The 23,620-nt window shown below is 42.9% G+C and overlaps 1 protein-coding gene and 1 pseudogene across 1 annotated transcript; one reads left to right on the top strand and one right to left on the bottom strand.

Moving 5' to 3' along the window:
• Positions 1 to 23,394, top strand: part of LOC139404981 (thyroglobulin-like) — an 84,623-nt pseudogene extending 61,229 nt beyond the window's left edge.
• Positions 473 to 9,747, bottom strand: LOC139404982 (src-like-adapter). The gene is made up of 7 exons (XM_071147546.1): positions 9,326 to 9,747; positions 7,379 to 7,472; positions 6,939 to 7,025; positions 4,525 to 4,622; positions 4,013 to 4,144; positions 2,849 to 2,978; positions 473 to 2,168 (listed from the first exon to the last, which is right to left on the bottom strand). Exons 1-7 carry the CDS (start codon positions 9,405 to 9,407, stop codon positions 1,916 to 1,918), a joined length of 876 nt encoding a protein of 291 aa, XP_071003647.1. The 5' UTR covers positions 9,408 to 9,747; the 3' UTR covers positions 473 to 1,915.
• Positions 23,395 to 23,620: the final 226 nt, after the last annotated feature.

The raw sequence follows: 23,620 nt of genomic DNA, 5'->3' as shown, positions 1-23,620 counted from the left end.
CTACTAAACCACTGGCCCCTCCCAGACAGCCCTTCTATAAAGCCCTGCAACACAGCAACACCTACTAAACCACTGGCCCCTCCCAGACAGCTCTTCTATAAAGCCTTGCAACACAGCAACACCTACTAAACCACTGGTCTCTCCCAGACAGCCCTTCTATAAAGCCCTGCAACACAGCAACACCTACTAAACCACTGGCCCCTCCCAGACAGCCCTTCTATAAAGCCCTGCAACACAGCAACACCTACTAAACCACTGGCCCCTCCCAGACAGCTCTTCTATAAAGCCTTGCAACACAGCAACACCTACTAAACCACTGGTCTCTCCCAGACAGCCCTTCTATAAAGCCCTGCAACACAGCAACACCTACTAAACCACTGGCCCCTCCCACACAGCTCTTCTATAAAGCCCTGCAACACCTACTAAACCACTGGTCTCTCCCAGACAGCCCTTCTATAAAGCCCTGCAACACAGAAACACCTACTAAACCACTGGTCTCTCCCAGACAGCCCTTCTATAAAGCCCTGCAACACAGCAACACCTACTAAACCACTGGCCCCTCCCAGACAGCCCTTCTATAAAGTCCTGCAACACCTACTAAACCACTGGCCCCTCCCAGACAGCCCTTCTATAAAGCCCTGCAACACAGCAACACCTACTAAACCACTGGTCCCAGATATCTCTCCACCTATTGTCTTCTAGAGGGAGCTTTTCTAAAGCAACACTTTGGAATGTTCCATGCTTTCTGTTTGCTGTTGCTGAGTGTATTCACATTCTTACCAGGCTTTGGTAAAATGATATTTGAAATCTATCCAATAGTTTCTTGGTCCATTCTTAGTGGGTAATTACAGTATTCAAGTGCTGCAGTGGCTTTTGGAACCCAAATGGAATAAAAACATGTTGTTTGTATATTTTTGGAAATGATGTAGACGATAACACAAGTCACAACCAAAGAACATATTATGTTATACAAGTATGTCTCTTGAATGGATTTGACTCCTGACACGGTACATGAAATAACAGCAGTGTGAACTGAATGCCTCTAGGGTCCACAGCCCTGCCAGGTAACGCCGGCTTCCAGGACCAGGTAGCCGCTCTGAAGTGGGTCCAGGAGAACATTGAGGTGTTCCGAGGTGACCCCAGGCTGGTGACGGTGGGGGCAGAGCGGAGTGGAGCCGACGTGGCCAGCCTACATCTGACCTCCCCCTCCTCGCGTGGTCTCTTCGACAGGATGCTGCTCATGGTAAGCTGACCTGTGACCCCTGATCCTCACTGACCTTCACTAAGAGTCCCAAATGGTGCCCTATTCCCTATATAGTGTACTGCTTTTGACCAGAGCCCCTATCAAAAGTAGTGCACTATAGTAGTGCACTAAATAGGGCTATTGTGGATGTGTTACTAAGCCCAGGTGTGTAAATAATGCTGTTACAGTAACGGTCTTAACCATTCCAGCTGTTTACAACTAGTTAAGGCTGTCAAGCAGTAACACCCTTGTGATTAATGGTACGAATGTCACTGATTATGCAGTGTGACAGTCATCACAGTTTTACTTCCACGTTCACGGCATAGTCCAGTATGCTATGTCTTCTCTATACAGCAGGATTATGTCCCCTCTATACAGCAGGATTATGTCCTCTCTATACAGCAGGATTATGTCCTCTCTATACAGCACTATGTCCTCTCTATACAGCAGGATATGTCCTCTCTATACAGCAGGATTATGTCCTCTCTATACAGCAGGATTATGTCCTCTCTATACAGCAGGATTATGTCCTCTCTATACAGCAGGATTATGTCCTCTCTATACAGCAGGATATGTCCTCTCTATACAGCAGGATTATGTCCTCTCTATACAGCAGGATTATGTCCTCTCTACACAGCACAATGTCCTCTACATTTAAGCCCATATCCAGTCTTAAGAGTTCAGGAGGATGGCTTGTGCGTACTCCCCCTCCTCTTCCTCTTCCAGTGCTGTAGTGCTGAGTCCGTGACCGTTACCGGGAGGTACACACACACTCCTCCTCTTATTCCTCCTCCAGCTGCTGCTCTTCCTCTCCTTCCTCGTGTCCCCCAGAGACATGTAGGAGGAGACTGTGTTCCGCAAGCCAAAGCTGATCATAGAGTCTCTGTTGCCGGGGTAACGATGAGGCTGGTCTGTCAGCTCCGAGCTGGGGTTAGAATAGATATGATGCAGCGTTAGTCTGTTATCTATCACTGATAAAGTACATTGAAAGCTAAACTCAAAAATAAGCTCAAACACATATGTAATTGTCAGACTCCATGAAACTCCCAGAGAGGGGTAGTGACAGATACAGATGGATGGGGAGAAACAAGGGTGGAGAGAGAGGGACTGAAGGCGGGGAGAGGGGGACTGAAGGCGGGGAGAGAGAGGGGCCGAAGGCGGGGAGAGAGAGGGGCCGAAGGCGTGGAGAGAGGGGCTGAAGGCGGGAGAGAGAGAGGGGCTGAAGGCGGGGAGAGAGAGGGGCTGAAGGCGGGGAGAGAGGGGCTGAAGGCGGGGAGAGAGAGGGGCTGAAGGCGTGGAGAGAGGGGCTGAAGGCGGGAGAGAGAGAGGGGCTGAAGGCGGGGAGAGAGGGGCTGAAGGCGGGGAGAGAGAGGGGCTGAAGGCGTGGAGAGAGGGGCTGAAGGCGGGAGAGAGAGAGGGGCTGAAGGCGGGGAGAGAGAGGGGCTGAAGGCGGGGAGGGAGAGGGGCTGAAGGCGGGGAGAGAGAGGGGCTGAAGGCGGGGAGAGAGAGGGGCTGAAGGCGGGAGAGAGGGACTGAAGGCGGGAGAGAGAGGGGCTAAAGGCGGGTAGAAAGGGAAAGAGAGGTCAACGTTAGAGAAAGAGGTACCTGTTGACGTCTTTCCAGTCGAAGTTGTTGTGCATCACCACAGGGGGTGTCTGGGAAGCCAGGTTGAGGTTACCATTGGTTACAGCCTGACAGGGGATGGTGAGAATACAGCACAGGCCGTCTGCACAATCTGTCAAAGAGGAGGGGCGACTGTCATTACCAGAAACCATACTCAGCTATCCTGTGGTTATAACCAGTTAGCTACCAGAAACCATACACAGCTATCCTGTGGTTATAACCAGTTAGCTACCAGAAACCATACACAGCTATCCTGTGGTTATAACCAGTTAGCTACCAGAAACCATACACAGCTATCCTGTGGTTATAACCAGTTAGCTACCAGAAACCATACACAGCTATCCTGTGGTTATAACCAGTTAGCTACCAGAAACCATACACAGCTATCCTGTGGTTATAACCAGTTAGCTACCAGAAACCATACACAGTGACTAAAATATACATGTACAAGGACACATTAATGACACAAGGAGAGCCCTGGAGCTGAATATCTTCCACATCCTCAAAATAGCCAACTTCAGAAATGTACTTCAACCACAGTATACAGCTCATATGACTCCACTTAGTGAACATAGTGTAGCAGCATTGCAGTGCGTATTGGAGTTGGTGCGGCTTGAAAGAGTCAATAATTCCACGTTAGAAAGTGATAACTACCGCTGGTGTCACAAGTTAAAAGATAATGAATAGTTCCACCCTTTATAATAATACTATACTTATCAGCTCATAGTTCCTATAAATAGGTTCACATGGAGTCTACATGTGTTGGACTTTAATGTCAGATTGTAATAAGATCAGATATGTTGGTGTCCCGGAAAAAAAACTCTTATTACATTTATTTATTTATTTTTTTATAATTTTTTAAAGATGTATTTTCAGATACGGCTTATTGTCAGACATAATGCCTGCAAATCATTCACTTTTCACAGAATATGAAGAGGGATGACTACTTTAATCATTAACCTTTCACAGAATATGAAGGGGGGATGACTACTTTAATCATGAACCTTTCACAGATTATGAAGGGGGATGACTAATTTCAATTTCTGTTTAAAAATGTAAAAATCTACAAAAAGTGAGGTACAAGGTTTCCGATGAATAGATTTGGACTAAATGTCCATGATCATGTCACCGGGGATGGTTATTTACCAGAGTAGTGGTTGACGAGGTCCTCGAGACACTGGAAGGTTAGACCAGGAGAGATGTAGTACCAGTTGTTGGGAAGGCGGATAATACGATAGTGTACCATAACCCTGTGCCGTACAGACAGGGTATACACTCCTACAACACCACACAGGCAAAGAAAAACAAGACATCATTACATCTGGTTTTTAAAGCTGGTTGATTTTGGTTGATCGTTTTAGTAGTTGATTGTGAGAGAATCTATCGGCAGTCCCGTAGGCGAAGTTTAGAACAGCTTTTATATGTACCATTTATTTAGGACATTTAGCAAACACCTTTATCCTAAGTGACTTACAGTAGTTTTTGCTTGCATACCCACAACCATTGCGTTGCGAGCACCACGCTCTACAAACGGAGCACCACAAGGGGCACCACAGGAGCACCACAGGGAGCACCACAGGGAGCACCACAGGGAGCACCACAGGAGCACCTAAATTCCATTTAATTACAGTACAGACGTCTGTCTCTTGGCCACTCACCTTTTTGACTTTCTCTGATCATGAAGGAGCCAGCTCTGTTTCCGGGCAGACGAAGCAGTTCCTCTGCTTTGGGTCGGGCCACCCCTTCAAACAACCAGCTAAATGAATACAGAATACAGTTCAGCCATGTTCACAAGGCATGTATTTTCATGGCCTTAGAACCCCACATAAAACAACCAGCTATGAAGAACGATTAAAACATGATGACCACCGGCTGTTTTAATCATAATGGTATCGTAGATGCTATCACCTTCCCCTTTTCAGAATACCAAGCATTAAACCATTATCGTCAGCTATAATCCGACACTGGACTAGGAAAGTGTTAGGTTAGTAAATCTTTACATTTTTTATTTTTAAAAACGTATCTATTTTATTTATTTTTAACTTATTGTTCTTAACTGCATTGTTGGTTAAGGGGCTTGTCAGTTAGCATTTCACTGTAAGGTCTACTACACCTGTTGTATTCAGCATTTCACTGTAAGGTCTACTACACCTGTTGTATTCAGCATTTCACTGTAAGGTCTACTACACCTGTTGTATTCAGCATTTCACTGTAAGGTCTACTACACCTGTTGTATTCAGCATTTCACTGTAAGGTCTACTACACCTGTTGTATTCAGCATTTCACTGTAAGGTCTACTACACCTGTTGTATTCAGCATTTCACTGTGAGGTCTACTACACCTGTTGTATTCAGCATTTCACTGTAAGGTCTACTACACCTGTTGTATTCAGCATTTCACTGTAAGGTCTACTACACCTGTTGTATTCAGCATTTCACTGTAAGGTCTACTACACCTGTTGTATTCAGCATTTCACTGTAAGGTCTACTACACCTGTTGTATTCAGCATTTCACTGTAAGGTCTACTACACCTGTTGTATTCAGCATTTCACTGTAAGGTCTACTACACCTGTTGTATTCAGCATTTCACTGTAAGGTCTACTACACCTGTTGTATTCAGCATTTCACTGTAAGGTCTACCTACACCTGTTGTATTCAGCATTTCACTGTAAGGTCTACTACACCTGTTGTATTCAGCATTTCACTGTAAGGTCTACTACACCTGTTGTATTCAGCATTTCACTGTAAGGTCTACTACACCTGTTGTATTCAGCATTTCCCTGTAAGGTCTACTACACCTGTTGTATTCAGCATTTCACTGTAAGGTCTACTACACCTGTTGTATTCAGCATTTCACTGTAAGGTCTACCTACACCTGTTGTATTCAGCATTTCACTGTAAGGTCTACTACACCTGTTGTATTCAGCATTTCACTGTAAGGTCTACTACACCTGTTGTATTCAGCATTTCACTGTAAGGTCTACTACACCTGTTGTATTCAGCATTTCACTGTAAGGTCTACTACACCTGTTGTATTCAGCATTTCACTGTAAGGTCTACTACACCTGTTGTATTCAGCATTTCACTGTAAGGTCTACTACACCTGTTGTATTCAGCATTTCACTGTAAGGTCTACTACACCTGTTGTATTCAGCATTTCACTGTAAGGTCTACTACACCTGTTGTATTCAGCATTTCACTGTGAGGTCTACTACACCTGTTGTATTCAGCATTTCACTGTAAGGTCTACTACACCTGTTGTATTCATCTACCCGTGATAGACCTTGACAGTGTCAGGTAGGTTAGTGTGAGATCACCTACCCGTGATAGACCTTGACAGTGGACTGTGACAGTGTCAGGTAGGTTAGTGTTGCTGTGAGTTCACCTACCCGTGATAGACCTTGACAGTGTCAGGCAGGTTAGTGTTAGTGTGAGTTCACCTACCTGTGATAGACCTTGACAGTGGACTGTGACAGTGTCAGGTAGGTTAGTGTGAGATCACCTACCCGTGATAGACCTTGATAGTGTCAGGTAGGTTAGTGTGAGATCACCTACCCGTGATAGACCTTGACAGTGGACTGTGACAGTGTCAGGCAGGTTAGTGTTAGTGTGAGATCACCTACCCGTGATAGACCTTGACAGTGGACTGTGACAGTGTCAGGTAGGTTAGTGTTGCTGTGAGTTCACCTACCCGTGATAGACCTTGACAGTGTCAGGCAGGTTAGTGTTAGTGTGAGTTCACCTACCCGTGATAGACCTTGACAGTGGACTGTGACAGTGTCAGGTAGGTTAGTGTGAGATCACCTACCCGTGATAGACCTTGACAGTGTCAGGTAGGTTAGCGTGAGTTCACCTACCCGTGATAGACCTTGACAGTGTCAGGTAGGTTAGTGTGAGATCACCTACCCGTGATAGACCTTGACAGTGTCAGGTAGGTTAGCGTGAGTTCACCTACCCGTGATAGACCTTGACAGTGTCAGGTAGGTTAGTGTGAGATCACCTACCCGTGATAGACCTTGACAGTGGACTGTGACGGTGTCAGGTAGGTTAGTGTTGCTGTGAGTTCACCTACCCGTGATAGACCTTGGCCACATGGTTGTTGGGGATGTAGTTCTCATATCCTGTTTGGACAGAACAAACCCTCCACCAGTAACCCTCCCTGACAGAAGAGAAGAAAGGGAAGAAGGAGATTGAGTCCCAAATAGCACCCTATTCCTTATTTAGTGCACTGTTATAGACCAATAGGCCTCTGGTCAAAAGTAGAATTGGTCAGATTTGACCCCTGTCTCTGTCAGTCTAGTCAAACAGATCAGCTCGTGGAGGAGGTGGTGTTGTGTTGAGAGACTGAATGTGGAAGACTAGGCCTGCGTCCCAAATTGCCCCCTAGTCCCTAGATAGTGCCCTACGTTTGACCAGGACTCATAGGCCTCTGGTCAAAAGTAGGGCACTATCTAGGGACTAGGGTGCCATTTGGGACACAGTTCTTCGATTCAGTTGGGTTCAGTCACTCACTCTGCCAGGAGTCTCAGTCTCTCTCCTATCCTGAAGAGAGGCACGCTGACGTCTGCTGAGGGGTAGTCAGACAAGACGACCAGGGTATCGTTGTCTGCAGAGAAGAGTAAATATATATATTTTTTTTTTCTTACAGCATATTAAATGACTGTCATTCATATTCCATTCACCCAGCTCAATGTAACAGTGATAGGTTTAGGCTACTACATGATACTCTAATTTCCCCTGTACCCATCATGAGGTTACTACAACCTACCCTATGAATTAAAGTTTACAATGGTAGGTGCACAGGTCGAGAGAAAATGTGAGTAATCAAGGTGACAGACAGTAACACATTCATTAACCCCTTGCACACTCTTGCCTGCATCTAGCTGATCTAGGGTGTAAATCAGTTGCAAACAAGAGTTTCTATTGGACAAATTCAGGTGCATTTATCCCCGTTTCTTTCCTTTTGCTTCCGTTTAAGAAATGTTTTCAACAGAATCGGCGGAATGAATACACCCCTGATCACATGCAAGCAGTTCTCTTTCATAGCAGCCACATGCAAACAGTTCTCTTTCATAGCAGCCACATACAAACAGTTCTCTTTCATAGCAGCCACATGCAAATAGTTCTCTTTCATAGCAGCCACATGCAAACAGTTCTCTTTCATAGCAGCCACATGCAAACAGTTCTCTTTCATAGCAGCCACATGCAAACAGTTCAGCCACATGCAAACAGCATGATTCCTTTGGAAGTTGTATAACTCATTGCATCTACTCTCTCTCCTCCTCTCACCCTTTTCCCTTTCGCTTGTGGACTTCAGTGCACAATACATCAACTGCCTGTGACCAGGCGTAAACACCTTTCCAAATGCCGTGTACTGGTGTACTATCTCAATTTGACCAGTTTCTCACAGCAGGGAAATAATCCTGCAGCAGCAGGAAATGTAAATGATTATGTGGATTATAATTAATGGACTTTATTGTAGGGGTTGAGTCATTTTTAGTTAAGAAAAATCTGACATTTTAAAGTTAAAAAAAAAGTCTGACATTTCAAAGTGGAAATTACAAATGTTAGAAGTCTTTTTAAACCTTGAATAGACAACAATTTGCATTTCCTTCTGCAAAGGAAAATTCTCTGCGACAACAGGGTGATCAAATTAAGAGAGTACATCTGTACAGTATCTGTCAATCACAGCGAAAGCAAAAGTGTTATCGGGTCATCCATATCAGATGGAGATTATGTTATTTTTCCATTCAGTCAACAGCTCTTGGACGGTCATTTCAAGATGCTGAATGCTCAAACACTGATGCTATTACAAAAATATTTTTAAAAATAATTTATTTTTAATTTTTTATTTTTTAGATATGAGTACATGTTGTGGAGGGAAGTAGGATGCTGTTGGTTATTTAATTTAATGAAGAAATCTGTTTTATATTGCATAATGGTCCAGTAAAAAGCAAGAGGTGACACACCCATGTTGGCAGAGGTGCAGACTAATGGAATAGTAAACCGTCTACAACAGAAAGTCATACAGTACACGGTATATATGCTCCCAACAATTTAATGGGTAAACAAAATGTTGGAAATATTGCATAGTGATCATTTGACCTAATTCTACATGTATAAGCTTGCAGTTGTTTGGCCACAGTTTGCATGACAGGAACCTTATTTATTTTGGGTGAAATTATGCAAATGTTTACACATACACAGAGCAGTACAGGGCCAGTACAGCTTCTGAAACCAAGTCACTCCACCCTTACTTTAAATATTACATCAAATGAACCATTTCCCATCAGAGACAATCTGCGATACCAAGCGTTTAAATTAATCATTTTTATAGCCATTGATTCTTGAAGAATACGAAACAAATTTCAATCCCAGATTGCCCCTTTTAACAGGATCCTTTCATTAATAAAACGATCATTATCAAAAAAACAGACTTCCTTAACCAGAGACACTTACTTCTCAGAAAGGGATCAGAGCTGGTGTTGGTGTCATCTCCATTCTCTGGCATAGAGACTGGGCTGGTCCTGACGTTCCCCATGTCTGGTCAGAGAGCCTTGTTGATCATTTGGATGCAGGAATGAAGAGCTGGGAAGTAGCAGTGCTATGTGTGCTTGCCTCTCATTCCTTTATCTCACTATTTAGCCAAGCACGGGTATTCTCCAGTTTAGGATGTGGATATCCTCACCCTTTCCTCAGATAGACTTACCATACCAGTCTGTAGCAGCCTCCTTCGTTATACCTAATATAACCAATATTTGGTGTAATATAGCCGGAATTATCATGTAATATAGCCTGAATTAGCTTAGCATGATGCTACGGTACTGTATAACGGTGATAAGCAGCAGCTCATCAGTCTATTCTAGTCATCCTGCCAATCTGTTTTTGTTGATCTCATCTAGTCACTTCCTCACTAATGGGGAAGTTGTGTGACTTGTTTTTCACCACATTTTTCCACTCCTGAAATAGACTAATCACAGTGCTGTAGCCAATAGAGGAGACTAATCACCACAGTGCTGTAGCCAATAGAGGAGACTAATCACCACAGTGCTGTAGCCAATAGAGGAGACTAATCACCACAGTGCTGTAGCCAATAGAGGAGACTAATCACCACAGTGTTGTAGCCAATAGAGGAGACTAATCACCACAGTGCTGTAGCCAATAGAGGAGACTAATCACCACAGTGCTGTAGCCAATAGAGGAGACTAATCACCACAGTGCTGTAGCCAATAGAGGAGACTAATCACCACAGTGCTGTAGCCAATAGAGGAGACTAATCACAGTGCTGTAGCCAATAGATGACAGACTAATCACCACAGTGCTGTAGCCAATAGATGAGACTAATCACCACAGTGCTGTAGCCAATAGAGGAGACTAATCACCACAGTGCTGTAGCCAATAGAGGAGACTAATCACCTGTACAGTGACAGACTGTGCTGTAGCCAATAGAGGAGACTAATCACCACAGTGTTGTAGCCAATAGATGACAGACTAATCACCACAGTGCTGTAGCCAATAGATGACAGACTAATCACCACAGTGCTGTAGCCAATAGATGACAGACTAATCACCACAGTGCTGTAGCCAATAGATGAGACCAATCATCACAGTGCTGTAGCCAATAGATGACAGACTAATCACCACAGTGCTGTAGCCAATAGATGAGACCAATCATCACAGTGCTGTAGCCAATAGATGGCAGACTAATCACCACAGTGCTGTAGCTAATAGATGACAGACTAATCACCACAGTGCTGTAGCCAGTAGATGAGACTAATCACCACAGTGCTGTAGCCAATAGATGACAGACTAATCACCACAGTGCTGAAGCTAATAGATGACCAGACAGCATTCAAATAAACACTTGAAAGATGTGTGTAACCTATTGGTATGTAGTATGTCTAACATTAAAAGTAATTCCATTTTGGAGCTAATAATGCTTAGCTATAAATAATAATAATTCCTGTGGCTCTGGAATTGGCTCTGTGTTCTCCCCTGCCTCAGTGCTGAGTGGTTCTCTGACTCTGTCCCTCCCCTCTCTCTCTCCCAAGGGTGGCTCTGTGTTCTCCCCTGCCTCAGTGCTGAGTGGTTCTCTGACTCTGTCCCTCCCCTCTCTCTCTCCCCAGGGTGGCTCTGTGTTCTCCCCTGCCTCAGTGCTGAGTGGTTCTCTGACTCTGTCCCTCCTCTCTCTCTCCCCAGGGTGGCTCTGTGTTCTCCCCTGCCTCAGTGCTGAGTGGTTCTCTGACTCTGTCCCTCCCCTCTCTCTCTCCCCAGGGTGGCTCTGTGTTCTCCCCTGCCTCAGTGCTGAGTGTATCTAAAGCCCAGGGGCAGGCTGAGGCTCTGGCCCGGGAGCTGGGCTGTTCCTCCTCTGACCCAGAACAGCTGGGCTCCTGCCTGAGAGCAGCTCCAGCACAGGACCTCAACGCTGCCCAGACCAAGGTACTGTTGGCCTTATAGACCCAGACTGAGGTACTGTTGGCCTTATAGACCCAGACTGAGGTACTGTTGGCCTTATAGACCCAGACTGAGGTACTGTTGACCTTATAGACCCAGACTGAGGTACTGTTGACCTTATAGACCCAGGCTGAGGTACTGTTGACCTTGTAGACCCAGACTGAGGTACTGTTGACCTTATAGACCCAGACTGAGGTACTGTTGACCTTATAGACCCAGACTGAGGTACTGTTGACCTTATAGACCCAGACTGAGGTACTGTTGACCTTATAGACCCAGATAGACCCAGGCTGAGGTACTGTTGACCTTGTAGACCCAGACTGAGGTACTGTTGACCTTATAGACCCAGACTGAGGTACTGTTGACCTTGTAGACCCAGGCTGAGGTACTGTTGACCTTGTAGACCCAGGCTGAGGTACTGTTGACCTTGTAGACCCAGACTGAGGTACTGTTGACCTTGTAGACCCAGACTGAGGTACTGTTGACCTTATAGACCCAGACTGAGGTACTGTTGACCTTATAGACCCAGACTGAGGTACTGTTGACCTTATAGACCAAGACTGAGGTACTGTTGACCTTATAGACCCAGACTGAGGTACTGTTGACCTTGTAGACCCAGACTGAGGTACTGTTGACCTTATAGACCAAGACTGAGGTACTGTTGGCCTTGTAGACCCAGACTGAGGTACTGTTGACCTTGTAGACCCAGACTGAGGTACTGTTGACCTTATAGACCCAGACTGAGGTACTGTTGGTCTTATAGACCCAGACTGAGGTACTGTTGGTCTTATAGTCACAGACTAAGGAAGGAAGCCTTATAGTCCCAGATGTATCATAGGCTGTATGTATCCCAAATGGCACCCAATTCCCTGTTTAGTGCACTTCTTTTGTCCAAGGCCCATAGGGCTCTGGTCAGAAGTAGTGCACTATAAAGGCAGTAGAGTGCTATTTGGGACTCAGACATACTTTTTTCCCCCTGTCTTATTTTATGTTATCTGTTCCAGTTGCTTTCAGTCAGTGGGCCCCTGCAGGCTTGGGGTCCAGTGGTGGATGGGGTCTCTGTCCAGGGGAAACCCTCCATGGCCCTGATGAATGCAGGCTTCCACAGAGCTGACCTCCTGCTGGGCTCCTCCGCAGAGGATGGACTCATCAGCAGGGCCAAGAGGATCAAGGTGAGAACCGGAGATCCTATAATTCAAAGGCGTTCTTTGTGTTTCTATGGTGAGAACATTCACCTCTAGTGTCGTCCGTCTATTTAGGTGTACCTGCTTATTAAGCTTTCCCCATGCAGGATGGAATTGGGGAATATGGCTCTTTGTTTTTCATACAGTGTAGGACATATTCTAATGCGTAGACTCCTAGTTCAACTCAGCAGCAGTATGTTAGCGGTTTGTCCTCATTCACATCGTATTAGTATTGAGTAGTATTACTCTACTCAGCCGCGTTTCATATCACCAACGTCTACTTTCCCCCCCCTAATGTCTGACGACAGAACTTTGAGGAGCTCCAGGGGCGAGCTGACAGTAAAACAGCATTCTACGAAGCCCTGTCCAACTCTCTGGGTGGAGACGATGCCAATGCGTTTGTCAAGGCTGCAGCCACCTGGTTCTACTCCATGCAGCACTCTCCCTCTCCAGCTGGCTACAACCTCTTCTCTCAGGCTCTTAACAGTGCAACCAGGTGAGAAGTGTGCTCGGCACACTACTGTGTATGGTATTCATGTAGTTCCGGAATACCTTACTCTTATTCATTGAATTCAGTGCATAAATATCAAATCAAATTGTATTAGTCACATGCGCCCAATACAACAGGTGTAAACCTCACAGTGAAATGCTTACTTACGAGCCCCTAACCAACAATGCAGTTTAAAAAAATACGGATAAGAATAAGAAATAAAAGTAACAAGTAATTAAGGAGCAGCAGTAAAAATAACAATAGTGAGCCTATATACAGGGGGTACCGATTAGTTGAGGTAATATGTACATGTAAGTAGAGTAATTAAAGTGACTATGCATAGATGACAACAGAGAGTAGCAGCGGTTTATTAATGAGTGGGAGAGGGGGGGGTCAATGGCAATAGTCTGGGTAGCAATTTGACTATACAGTTCCTGTATGGAGAAGCACGACCCATAATAATCACGTCACAAGATACCATTCTCTGTTCAGTTCTGTGTGTTCAGTTATTAGTTCAGTTCACTTCATTTATTTGACCTTTTACAGGAATTCTCTTCGCGTTCAAGAGCAATGAGTTCTGTTCAATGAGTTCTGTTCAATGAGTTCTGTTCAATGAGTTCTATACAGTGAGTTCTGTTCAATGAGTACTATACAGTGAGTTCTGTTCAATGAGTTCTGTTCAATGAGTTCTGTACAGTGAGTTCTGTACAGTGAGTTCTATACAGTGAGTTCTATACAGTGAGTTTTATACAGTGAGTTTTATACAGTGAGTTCTATACAGTGAGTTCTATACAGTGAGTTCTATACAGTGAGTTCTATACAGTGAGTTCTGTACAGTGAGTTCTGTACAGTGAGTTCCGTACAGTGAGATCCGTACAGTGAGTTCCGTACAGTGAGTTCCGTACAGTGAGTTCCGTACAGTGAGTTCCGTACAGTGAGTTCTGTACAGTGAGTTTTATACAGTGAGTTCTATGCAGTGAGTTCTATGCAGTGAGTTCTATGCAGTGAGTTCTATACAGTGAGTTCTATACAGTGAGTTCTATACAGTGAGTTTTATACAGTGAGTTTTATACAGTGAGTTTTATGCAGTGAGTTCTATACAGTGAGTTCTATACAGTGAGTTCTATGCAGTGAGTTCTATACAGTGAGTTCTATACAGTGAGTTTTATACCGTGAGTTTTATACCGTGAGTTCTATGCAGTGAGTTACAGTGCCCTCAGAAAGTATTCAAACCCCTGGTCTTATTCCACATGTTGTGTTACAGCCTGAATTCAACATGGATGAAATGTATATTTTTCCTCACCCGTCTACACACAATACCCCATAATGACAAATGTATTGAAAATGAAACACAGAAATATCTCATATTCACTTTTATTATCACATTCATTATCTCGTATTCACACCTGATACACCTTTTATTATCACATTCATTATCTCGTATTCACACCTGATACACCTTATATTATCACATTCATTATCTCGTATTCACACCTGATACACCTTTTATTATCACATTCATTATCTCGTATGCACACCTGATACACCTTATATTATCACATTCATTATCACGTATTCACACCTGATACACCTTTTATTATCACATTCATTATCTCGTATTCACACCTGATACACCTTATATTATCACATTCATTATCTCGTATTCACACCTGATACACCTTTTATAATCACATTCATTATCTCGTATTCACACCTGATACACCTTATATTATCACATTCATTATCTCGTATTCACACCTGATACACCTTTTATAATCACATTCATTATCTCGTATTCACACCTGATACACCTTATATTATCACATTCATTATCTCGTATTCACACCTGATACACCTTTTATAATCACATTCATTATCTCGTATTCACACCTGATACACCTTATATTATCACATTCATTATCTCGTATTCACACCTGATACACCTTTTATAATCACATTCATTATCTCGTATTCACACCTGATACACCTTTTATTATCACATTCATTATCTCGTATTCACACCTGATACACCTTATATTATCACATTCATTATCTCGTATTCACACCTGATACACCTTTTATTATCACATTCATTATCTCGTATTCACACCTGATACACCTTATATTATCACATTCATTATCTCGTATTCACACCTGATACACCTTTTATAATCACATTCATTATCTCGTATTCACACCTGATACACCTTATATTATCACATTCATTATCTCGTATTCACACCTGATACACCTTTTATAATCACATTCATTATCTCGTATTCACACCTGATACACCTTATATTATCACATTCATTATCTCGTATTCACACCTGATACACCTTTTATAATCACATTCATTATCTCGTATTCACACCTGATACACCTTTTATTATCACATTCATTATCTCGTATTCACACCTGATACACCTTATATTATCACATTCATTATCTCGTATTCACACCTGATACACCTTTTATTATCACATTCATTATCTCGTATTCACACCTGATACACCTTATATTATCACATTCATTATCTCGTATTCACACCTGATACACCTTTTATTATCACATTCATTATCTCGTATTCACACCTGATACACCTTTTATTATCACATTTTTTATCTCGTTTTCACACCTGATACACCTTTTATAATCACATTCATTATCTCGTATTCACACCTGATACACCTTTTATTATCACATTCATTATCTCGTATTCACACCTGATACACCTTTTATAATCACATTCATTATCTCGTATTCACACCTGATACATCTTTGGCGGAGATTAAAGCTTTGAGTCGTCTTGTGTATGTCTGTATCAGCTTTGCACGTCTGGATTTTGAGATTTTCTCTCATTCTTCCTTGCTGATTTTCTCAAAATCTGTTAAATCAGATGGTTGATCGGCGGTGAACAGCAATCTTCAAGTCTTTCCACAGATTTTCAATGGGATTCAAGTTTGGGCTTTGGCTGGGCCACTCAAATACTTTCACATTCTTGTTCTGAAGCCATTCCAGCATTGCTTTGGCTCTATGCTTGCAGTCATTGTCCTATTGGAATGTAAAATCTTCACCCCCAGTCTAAGGTCGTTTGCACTCTGAAACAGGTTCTCTTCCTGTATTTTTTTCCTAAATTTTCCTGTATACTTACCAGTCTCCCAGTCACTGCCTTTGAAAAGCATCCCCATAGCATGATGCTGCCACCACCATGCTTCACAGTCAGGATGGTGTTAGACGGGTGATGAGCTGTGCCTGGTTTTCTCCAAACATATTGCTTTGCATTCAGGCCAAAGAGTTTTGTTTTTGTCTCATCAGACCACAGAATCTTTTGCCTTATGCTCAGTCTTTCATGTGGCTTTTTGCAAACTCCAGGCGTGCTGTCATGTGTCATTTTCTCAGGAGTGGCTTCCGTCTGACCACTCTTCCATAAATCCCAAATTGGTGAAGTGCTGTGGAGACTGTTGTCCTTCTGGTAGGTTCTCCCATCTCAGCCAAGGAACTGCAGTTTTGTCAGAGTGGTTATTGGGTTCTTGGTCTCCTCCCTGACCAAGGTCCTTCTTGCCTGGTTGCTCAGTTAGGTCGGACTGGCACCTCTAGACAGAGTCTGGCTTGTTCCATATTTTTTCAACTTCCCGATGATGAAGACCCGATGCTCTTGGAAACTTTCAACACTCTTGAAAGTGTTTTATACCCTTCCCCAGATATGCTTTATCACAATTATATCTCTGAGATCTACGGACAGTTCCTTGGACTTCATGGTATAGTTTTTGCTCTGACATCCACTGTCAACACAGATGTGTTTCTTTCTAAATCATGTCCAAACAATTGAATTGGCCCCAGGTGGACTCCAATCAAGTTGTAGTGACATCTCAAAGATGATCAAAGGATATTGGATGCACCTTGAGCTCAATTTGGAATGTCATAGGAAAGGGGTATGAATACATATGTAAATGAGATATATATTTTAGTAACAAATTCTAAAAACATGTTTTCACTTTGTCATTATGGGATATTGTGTGCAGATGGGTGAGAGCATGTTTTATTTAATCCATTTTTAATTCAGGCTCTAACACAACATGTGGAATACGTCAAGGGGTATGAATACTTTCTGAAGGCCATACATTGAGTTCTATGCCGTGAGTTCTATGCCGTGAGTTCTATGCCGTGAGTTCTATACAGTGAGTTCTAAGCAGTGAATACTTTCTGAAGGTCAGCAGTGAGTTCTACGCAGTGAGTTCTACGCAGTAAATTCAACGCAGTGAATTCAACGCAGTGAGTTCTATGCAGTGCAGCGTGAGTGGAAACCCATAGCTAGACTATTGATCTCTTTACACTGTTATATGTTGCTTTAATGTGATTGACAGACTGGAACAGAGTGTACATTCCAAATGACACCCTATTCCCTATATAGTGGACTCATTTAGGCCAGAGCCCTGTGGGAGCGCTGTGACTCCTGTTCAAAAGTAGTGCACTATAAAGGGAATAGGGGGCCATTTGGGACACAACTATGAAGAGCTGGAACAGAGTGCGTTTCACTTGTGGTCTTGAGGAAGGAAACAGCCAGCCGACTGAAGACTGAAATAACCTGAGGATTTAGAAGGACTGTGTGAACTGTTTTACTGAGGGTGTTAGAAGCAGCGTGTTTAGAAAATAAAATAATGTAACAATTCAGAAATAGAACTACTAGGTGCCGTGGTTCGGCCATTTAACGTGGCCCTGACATGTGGCGCAGACCGAGCTTTTCACCAGAAATATGCCATAAGAAAACAGTAGATTTCAGGGCCCATATTCATAAAGCGCCTTAGAGAAGGAATCCTGTTCTAGGACCAGTTTTGCCTTTTGGGTTCTAAAATGAATGGATAGATGGAATCTGATTCTATACTGAACAAAAATATATGTGCACCATGCAACAATTTCAAAGATTTTACTTGAGTTACAGTTCATATAAGGAAATCAGTCAATTGAAATAAATTCTCAAAAACTACGTTGGAGGCGGCTTATGGTAGAGAAATGTCCATGGCACAAGGTGCACCTGTGTAATGATCATACTGTTTAATCAGCTTCTTGATATGCCACACATGTCAAGTGGATGGATTATCTTGACAATGGAGAAATGCTCACTAACAGGGATGTAAGCAATTTGTGCGCAAAATTTGAGAGAAATACGCTTTTTGTGCGTTTGGATAATACTACAACAATTGGATACCATGAAATTGGGGAGAAAAAGGGGTAAATTATATATATTTTTTTAAAGATCAATCATTATTTCTGTCATCTTATATGCAATGGGTTCTGTACATACTGTATGTCTCTGTATTTCTGCAGTATAGACAGAGATGTACCCAGGGACTCTGATGGCACAGCTGGCGCTGCAGTATTGACAGACATGTTCTCTATACTGTATATCTGCAGTATTGACAGACATGTTCTCTATACTGTATATCTGCAGTATTGACAGACATGTTCTGTATACTGTATATCTGCGGTATTGACAGACATGTTCTGTATACTGTATATCTGCAGTATTGACAGAGATGTTCTGCATATTTCTCCAGTATTGACAGAGATGTTCTGCATATTTCTCCAGTATTGACAGAGATGTTCTGCATATTTCTCCAGTATTGACAGAGATATTCTTCTAATTCCCTTGATCCAGGCTTCGCTAGTGATATGTACGGTGGCTGCTGCCTCTGCTCTTCAGCGTCTACTGGACTTCGCCCACATAATAACTAGTGTCAAATATAGCAGGGAACAGGGCTGAGGCTGACCCACACAACACACCCATGGACCTGAGGTTAGCTGAGGATAGCAACCGACCGATGCCTTGAAGACAAACAACAGCATATCTCACATTCACAAGAAGACCATGTCAACATGTATTTCAGTAAAAGAGTCCTGACCTGAAACTCTCACTATGCTAGGAGTTATACTAGACATTTTCCAGAGTTTAAAACGCCTGTAATTTAAAGGCAGATAGGTCCACTGCTTGTTTATCCAGATACATCAGGGGATTTTGGCTGCAGCAGGAGTGGTCCTCACTCAGTAAATACCTGCCCTGCTGTAACACACTGTCTGTGTCCCAAATTGCACCCTATTCCCTGCATAGTGCACTTACCCCTATAGGCACTGGTCAAAAGTAGTGCACTTATATAGGGAGTAGGGTGCCATTTGGAACCTAGTCTTAGTTAACTAGCCTGGCACTGTGGCAGCCAGACAGACCATCTCTTCTCAAGACACAAACATACACACTCACGGCCCTCAGTCACACATGTAAATGTTTGGTTTGTTAGACAACTCTGTGTGAGTGATTGTCAGTAAACTGCTGTCCTGTCATGTACAGAATAGGTACACCTTGCTGTATCCTTTCTCTCAGTCTTTGTCCACAAAGAAAAGGGAAACGATGATGTGAAGTGTGTTACATTTCTCAACAATGTCTCTCTGTATCTGTCTCTCTGTGTCTCTGTGCAGAGATCTCTTCATTGTGTGTCCCACCATAAAGATGGCCAACTTCTGGGCATCTAACACCAGATCCAATGTGTTCATGTACTACCTGCCTGAGGACACCGCCCAGACCAGGTAATCACTGGGTGTGAGGAGGACGAGGCAGCCAGGTCAGGTCAGGCCTCCAGACCATTGACTACTAGTCAAGTAGTACTTGCGTTAACTCAGATTACCTCGTTGTGTCCAGAAATACTATTACATGTGTTTTGCTGTGTTGCTATGGAAGCGGCATGATAATCTATTATTTATTTGTTTTGTTTTGCTGTGTTGCTAGGGAGGTGGCATGATGATGTATTATTTATTTGTTTTGCTGTGTTGCTAGGGAGGTGGCATGATGATGTATTATTTATTTGTTTTGCTGTGTTGCTAGGGAGGTGGCATGATGATGTATTATTTATTTTGTTTTGCTGTGTTGCTAGGGAAGTGGCATGATTATGTATTATTTATTTGTTTTGCTGTGTTGCTAGGGAGGTGGCATGATGATGTATTATTTATTTGTTTTGCTGTGTTGCTAGGGAGGTGGCATGATGATGTATTATTTGTTTTGCTGTGTTGCTAGGGAGGTGGCATGATGATGTATTATTTATTTTGTTTTGCTGTGTTGCTAGGGAAGTGGCATGACAATGTATTATTTATTTGTTTTGCTGTGTTGCTAGGGAAGTGGCATGACAATGTATTATTTATTTGTTTTGCTGTGTTGCTAGGGAAGTGGCATGATGATGTATTATTTATTTTGTTTTGCTGTGTTGCTAGGGAGGTGGCATGATAATGTATTATTTGTTTTGCTGTGTTGCTAGGGAAGTGGCATGATTATGTATTATTTATTTTGTTTTGCTGTGTTGCTAGGGAAGTGGCATGATGATGTATTATTTATTTTGTTTTGCTGTGTTGCTAGGGAAGTGGCATGACAATGTATTATTTATTTGTTTTGCTGTGTTGCTAGGGAAGTGGCATGATAATGTATTATTTGTTTTGCTGTGTTGCTAGGGAAGTGGCATGATAATGTATTATTTGTTTTGCTGTGTTGCTAGGGAAGTGGCATGATTATGTATTATTTATTTTGTTTTGCTGTGTTGCTAGGGAAGTGGCATGATGATGTATTATTTATTTTGTTTTGCTGTGTTGCTAGGGAAGTGGCATGACAATGTATTATTTATTTGTTTTGCTGTGTTGCTAGGGAAGTGGCATGACAATGTATTATTTATTTGTTTTGCTGTGTTGCTAGGGAAGTGGCATGATGATGTATTATTTATTTTGTTTTGCTGTGTTGCTAGGGAAGTGGCATGATAATGTAGTGTTTATTTGTTTTGCTGTGTTGCTAGGGAAGTGGCATGATAATGTAGTGTTTATTTGTGTGTGATTTGTTTTCATTTCAGTGCTGACCTGTCAGTACCCCTGGATGTCCACTATGCCTTTGGCCTCCCCCACAGCCCCCTGACCTATGACCTGTTCACCAACACAGAGAGACGCCTCTCCCTACAGATGATGACCTACATGGCCAACTTCATCAAGTCCGGGTAAATTATTATTTTTTTAAATAGAAATTACTTTAAATAAACGCCAACCATACTTTATAGTATTTCCTTTTCAATCTAAATCAATTGGTTTATTTTGTATTGTTTGGTACATCTAAACCAATCTGCATGACTGGAGAATAGTGCCTTATGCATGTGGCGTCAGAATATACCATATCTGTCATTTAGCAGACACTTTCTTCCAAAGTGACTTACAGTCGTGCGAACATCACGTCTCTTACTGTACGTTTTCTCCTTGTGAACAGAAATCCCAACCAGGCTCACAGTGTGTCCCGCGTGGCCTTCAGCGAGGCGGCGCTTCCCCCCTGGCATGCCTTCCAGTCTCACCCTGAGGGGGACAGCTATATGGAGGTGGAGCCAGGCCTCAGCAACCACAGGGGCCTCCGCAGGGCCCAGTGCTCCTTCTGGGCCGACTACGTCCCCTCTCTGACCGCCTCCACTGGTGGGTACAAGTCCAAACTCAAAATAAGATGATGTAAATCATCAGTTTGCCTGACAAACCACAGACATCTTTGCCAAAAAAAACAGAGTAACACAAAGGCTAAATAAAAAACACAGAAAACAAGTGTTAATGATTCACTTCCTGTTCTTTCAGTGTCAGAAGGACATACATAGAAACGTACAGTATTCAGACACCTTCCTTTTTCTTTGTTTGGTTACTTTACAGCCTTATTCTAAAATGTATTAAATAATTCCCCCCCTCATAAATCTATACACAATACCCAATAATGACAAAGAGAAACAGTAAAAAGTTTTGCAAATGAATAAAATTAAAAAACGTATTTACCAAAGTATTCAGACCCTTTGCTATGAGACTCACAATTGAACTCAGGTGCATCCTGTTTCCATTGATCATCCTTGAGATGTTTCTACAACTAGATTGGAGTCCACCTGTGGTAAATTCAATTGATTGGACATGATTTGGAAAGGCACACACCTGTCTATGTTAGGTCGAACAGAGCAAAAACCAAGCCATGAGGTCGAAGGAATTGTCCGTAGAGCTCCGAGACAGGATTGTGTCGAGGCACAGATCTGCAGAAGGGTACCAAAACATTTTTGCAGCATTGAATGTCCCCAAGAACTCAGTGGACTCCAACATTCTTAAATGGAAGAAGTTTGGAACCACCAAGACTCTTCCAGAGCTGGCCACCCGGCCAAACTTACCAATCGGGGCAGAAGGGCCTTGGTCAGGGAAGTGACCAAGAACCTGATGGTCACTCTGACAGAGTTCCAGAGTTCCTCTGTGGAGATGGGAGAACCAGAAAGACAACTATCTCTGTAGCAATCCATCAATCAGGCCTTTATGGTAGAGTGGCCAGACGGAAGCCACTCCTCAGTAAAAGGCACATGACAGCCGCTTGGAGTTTGCCTAAAGGCACCTAAAGGACACTCAGACCATGAGAAACAAGATTCTCTGGCATGATGAAACCAAGATTGAACTCTTTGGCCTGAATGCCAAGCGTCACGTCTGGAGGAAACCTGGCACCATCCCTATAGTGAAGCATGGTGCTGGCACCATAATGCTGAGCCCGGACTTGAACCCGATCGAACATCTCTGGAGAGACCTGGAAATAGCTGTGCAGCGACGCTCCCCATCCAACCTGACAGAGCTTGAGAGGATCTGCAGAAAAGAATGGGAGAAATCCCCAAATACAGGTGTGCCAAGCTTGTAGCGTCATACCCAATAAGACTCGAGGTTGTTAATCGCTGCCAAAGGTGCTTCAACAAAGTACTGAGTACTAATGTAATATTTATAAAAACCTGTTTTTGCTTTGTCTTTATGGGTTATTGTGTGTAGATTGATGAGAAAAAAAACAATGTGATCCATTTTAGAATAAGGCTGTAACGTAACAAAATGTGGAACAAGTCAAGGGGTCTGAATACTTTGCACTGTATGTAGCCAGTAATTAGAGGTTTGCTACTGTATGTAGCCAGTAATGAGAGGTTTGCTACTGTATGTACTTAGATGGTGCCAAACGTCCAGTTTCCATCTGCAGAGCCTTTCATCTTTAGGAAAAACATCCATATATCACCACTTTAGAGAAGCTACTCTTACTTCACGGGATGACTTGGTGTCACAAGAAAGATGTCTCTCTGTTTTTCAGGCAAACTTTCATCTGCTGTGTCGGAAGGGGAATCTGCTGGTTTGGGGGCTGGAACTCCAACACCAGAAACCAAGTTATTTGTTGATTTCTTGACAACTGTCACCCAGAGCAAACCCAAGTCAGAGAAGGATGCTTATAATTAGAAAGAACATCCACACTACGTATCGTCTAATCTGCATTTAGGGTTTATCACTCACACATAGTGAGAAATGACATGTTGTTTCAACTGCCAAAGTAGTCGGTAAATTAAGTCGTGTCATTTAACTGCCTGTTTAGTTTCCATACAAATTAAATAAAACAATAAAACAATTGCATTACATAATACTCCTGAAGTCTGTGGTGTTGTTTATACGTTCTTCACGTCTAGAGTAGTAATCAGGTCATCTCTCGTGATGGCTTGAACATTAAAGTCAACTAGCTCATTTGGGTCTGTGTGCTGGGATTGGTAACCAAGGAGACATTACTTTAATTGAGTCAAATTG

This window comes from Oncorhynchus clarkii, unplaced genomic scaffold (assembly GCF_045791955.1).
Source record: "Oncorhynchus clarkii lewisi isolate Uvic-CL-2024 unplaced genomic scaffold, UVic_Ocla_1.0 unplaced_contig_5291_pilon_pilon, whole genome shotgun sequence".
In the NCBI taxonomy this organism is placed as follows: domain Eukaryota; kingdom Metazoa; phylum Chordata; class Actinopteri; order Salmoniformes; family Salmonidae; genus Oncorhynchus; species Oncorhynchus clarkii.
This window is presented reverse-complemented; position numbering and strand designations above follow the sequence as displayed.

Bases quoted from the DNA above. Each gene is read 5' to 3' on its own strand.
- LOC139404982 (XM_071147546.1), bottom strand. From the start codon at position 9,407: ATGGGGAACGTCAGGACCAGCCCAGTCTCTATGCCAGAGAATGGAGAT. The intron at 7,026-7,378 runs GTGAGTGACTGA...CTCTTCTGTCAG, and splicing joins AGACTGAGACTCCTGGCAGA to GGAGGGTTACTGGTGGAGGG. The intron at 4,145-4,524 runs GTGAGTGGCCAA...GTGGTGTTGTAG, and splicing joins GATCAGAGAAAGTCAAAAAG to GAGTGTATACCCTGTCTGTA.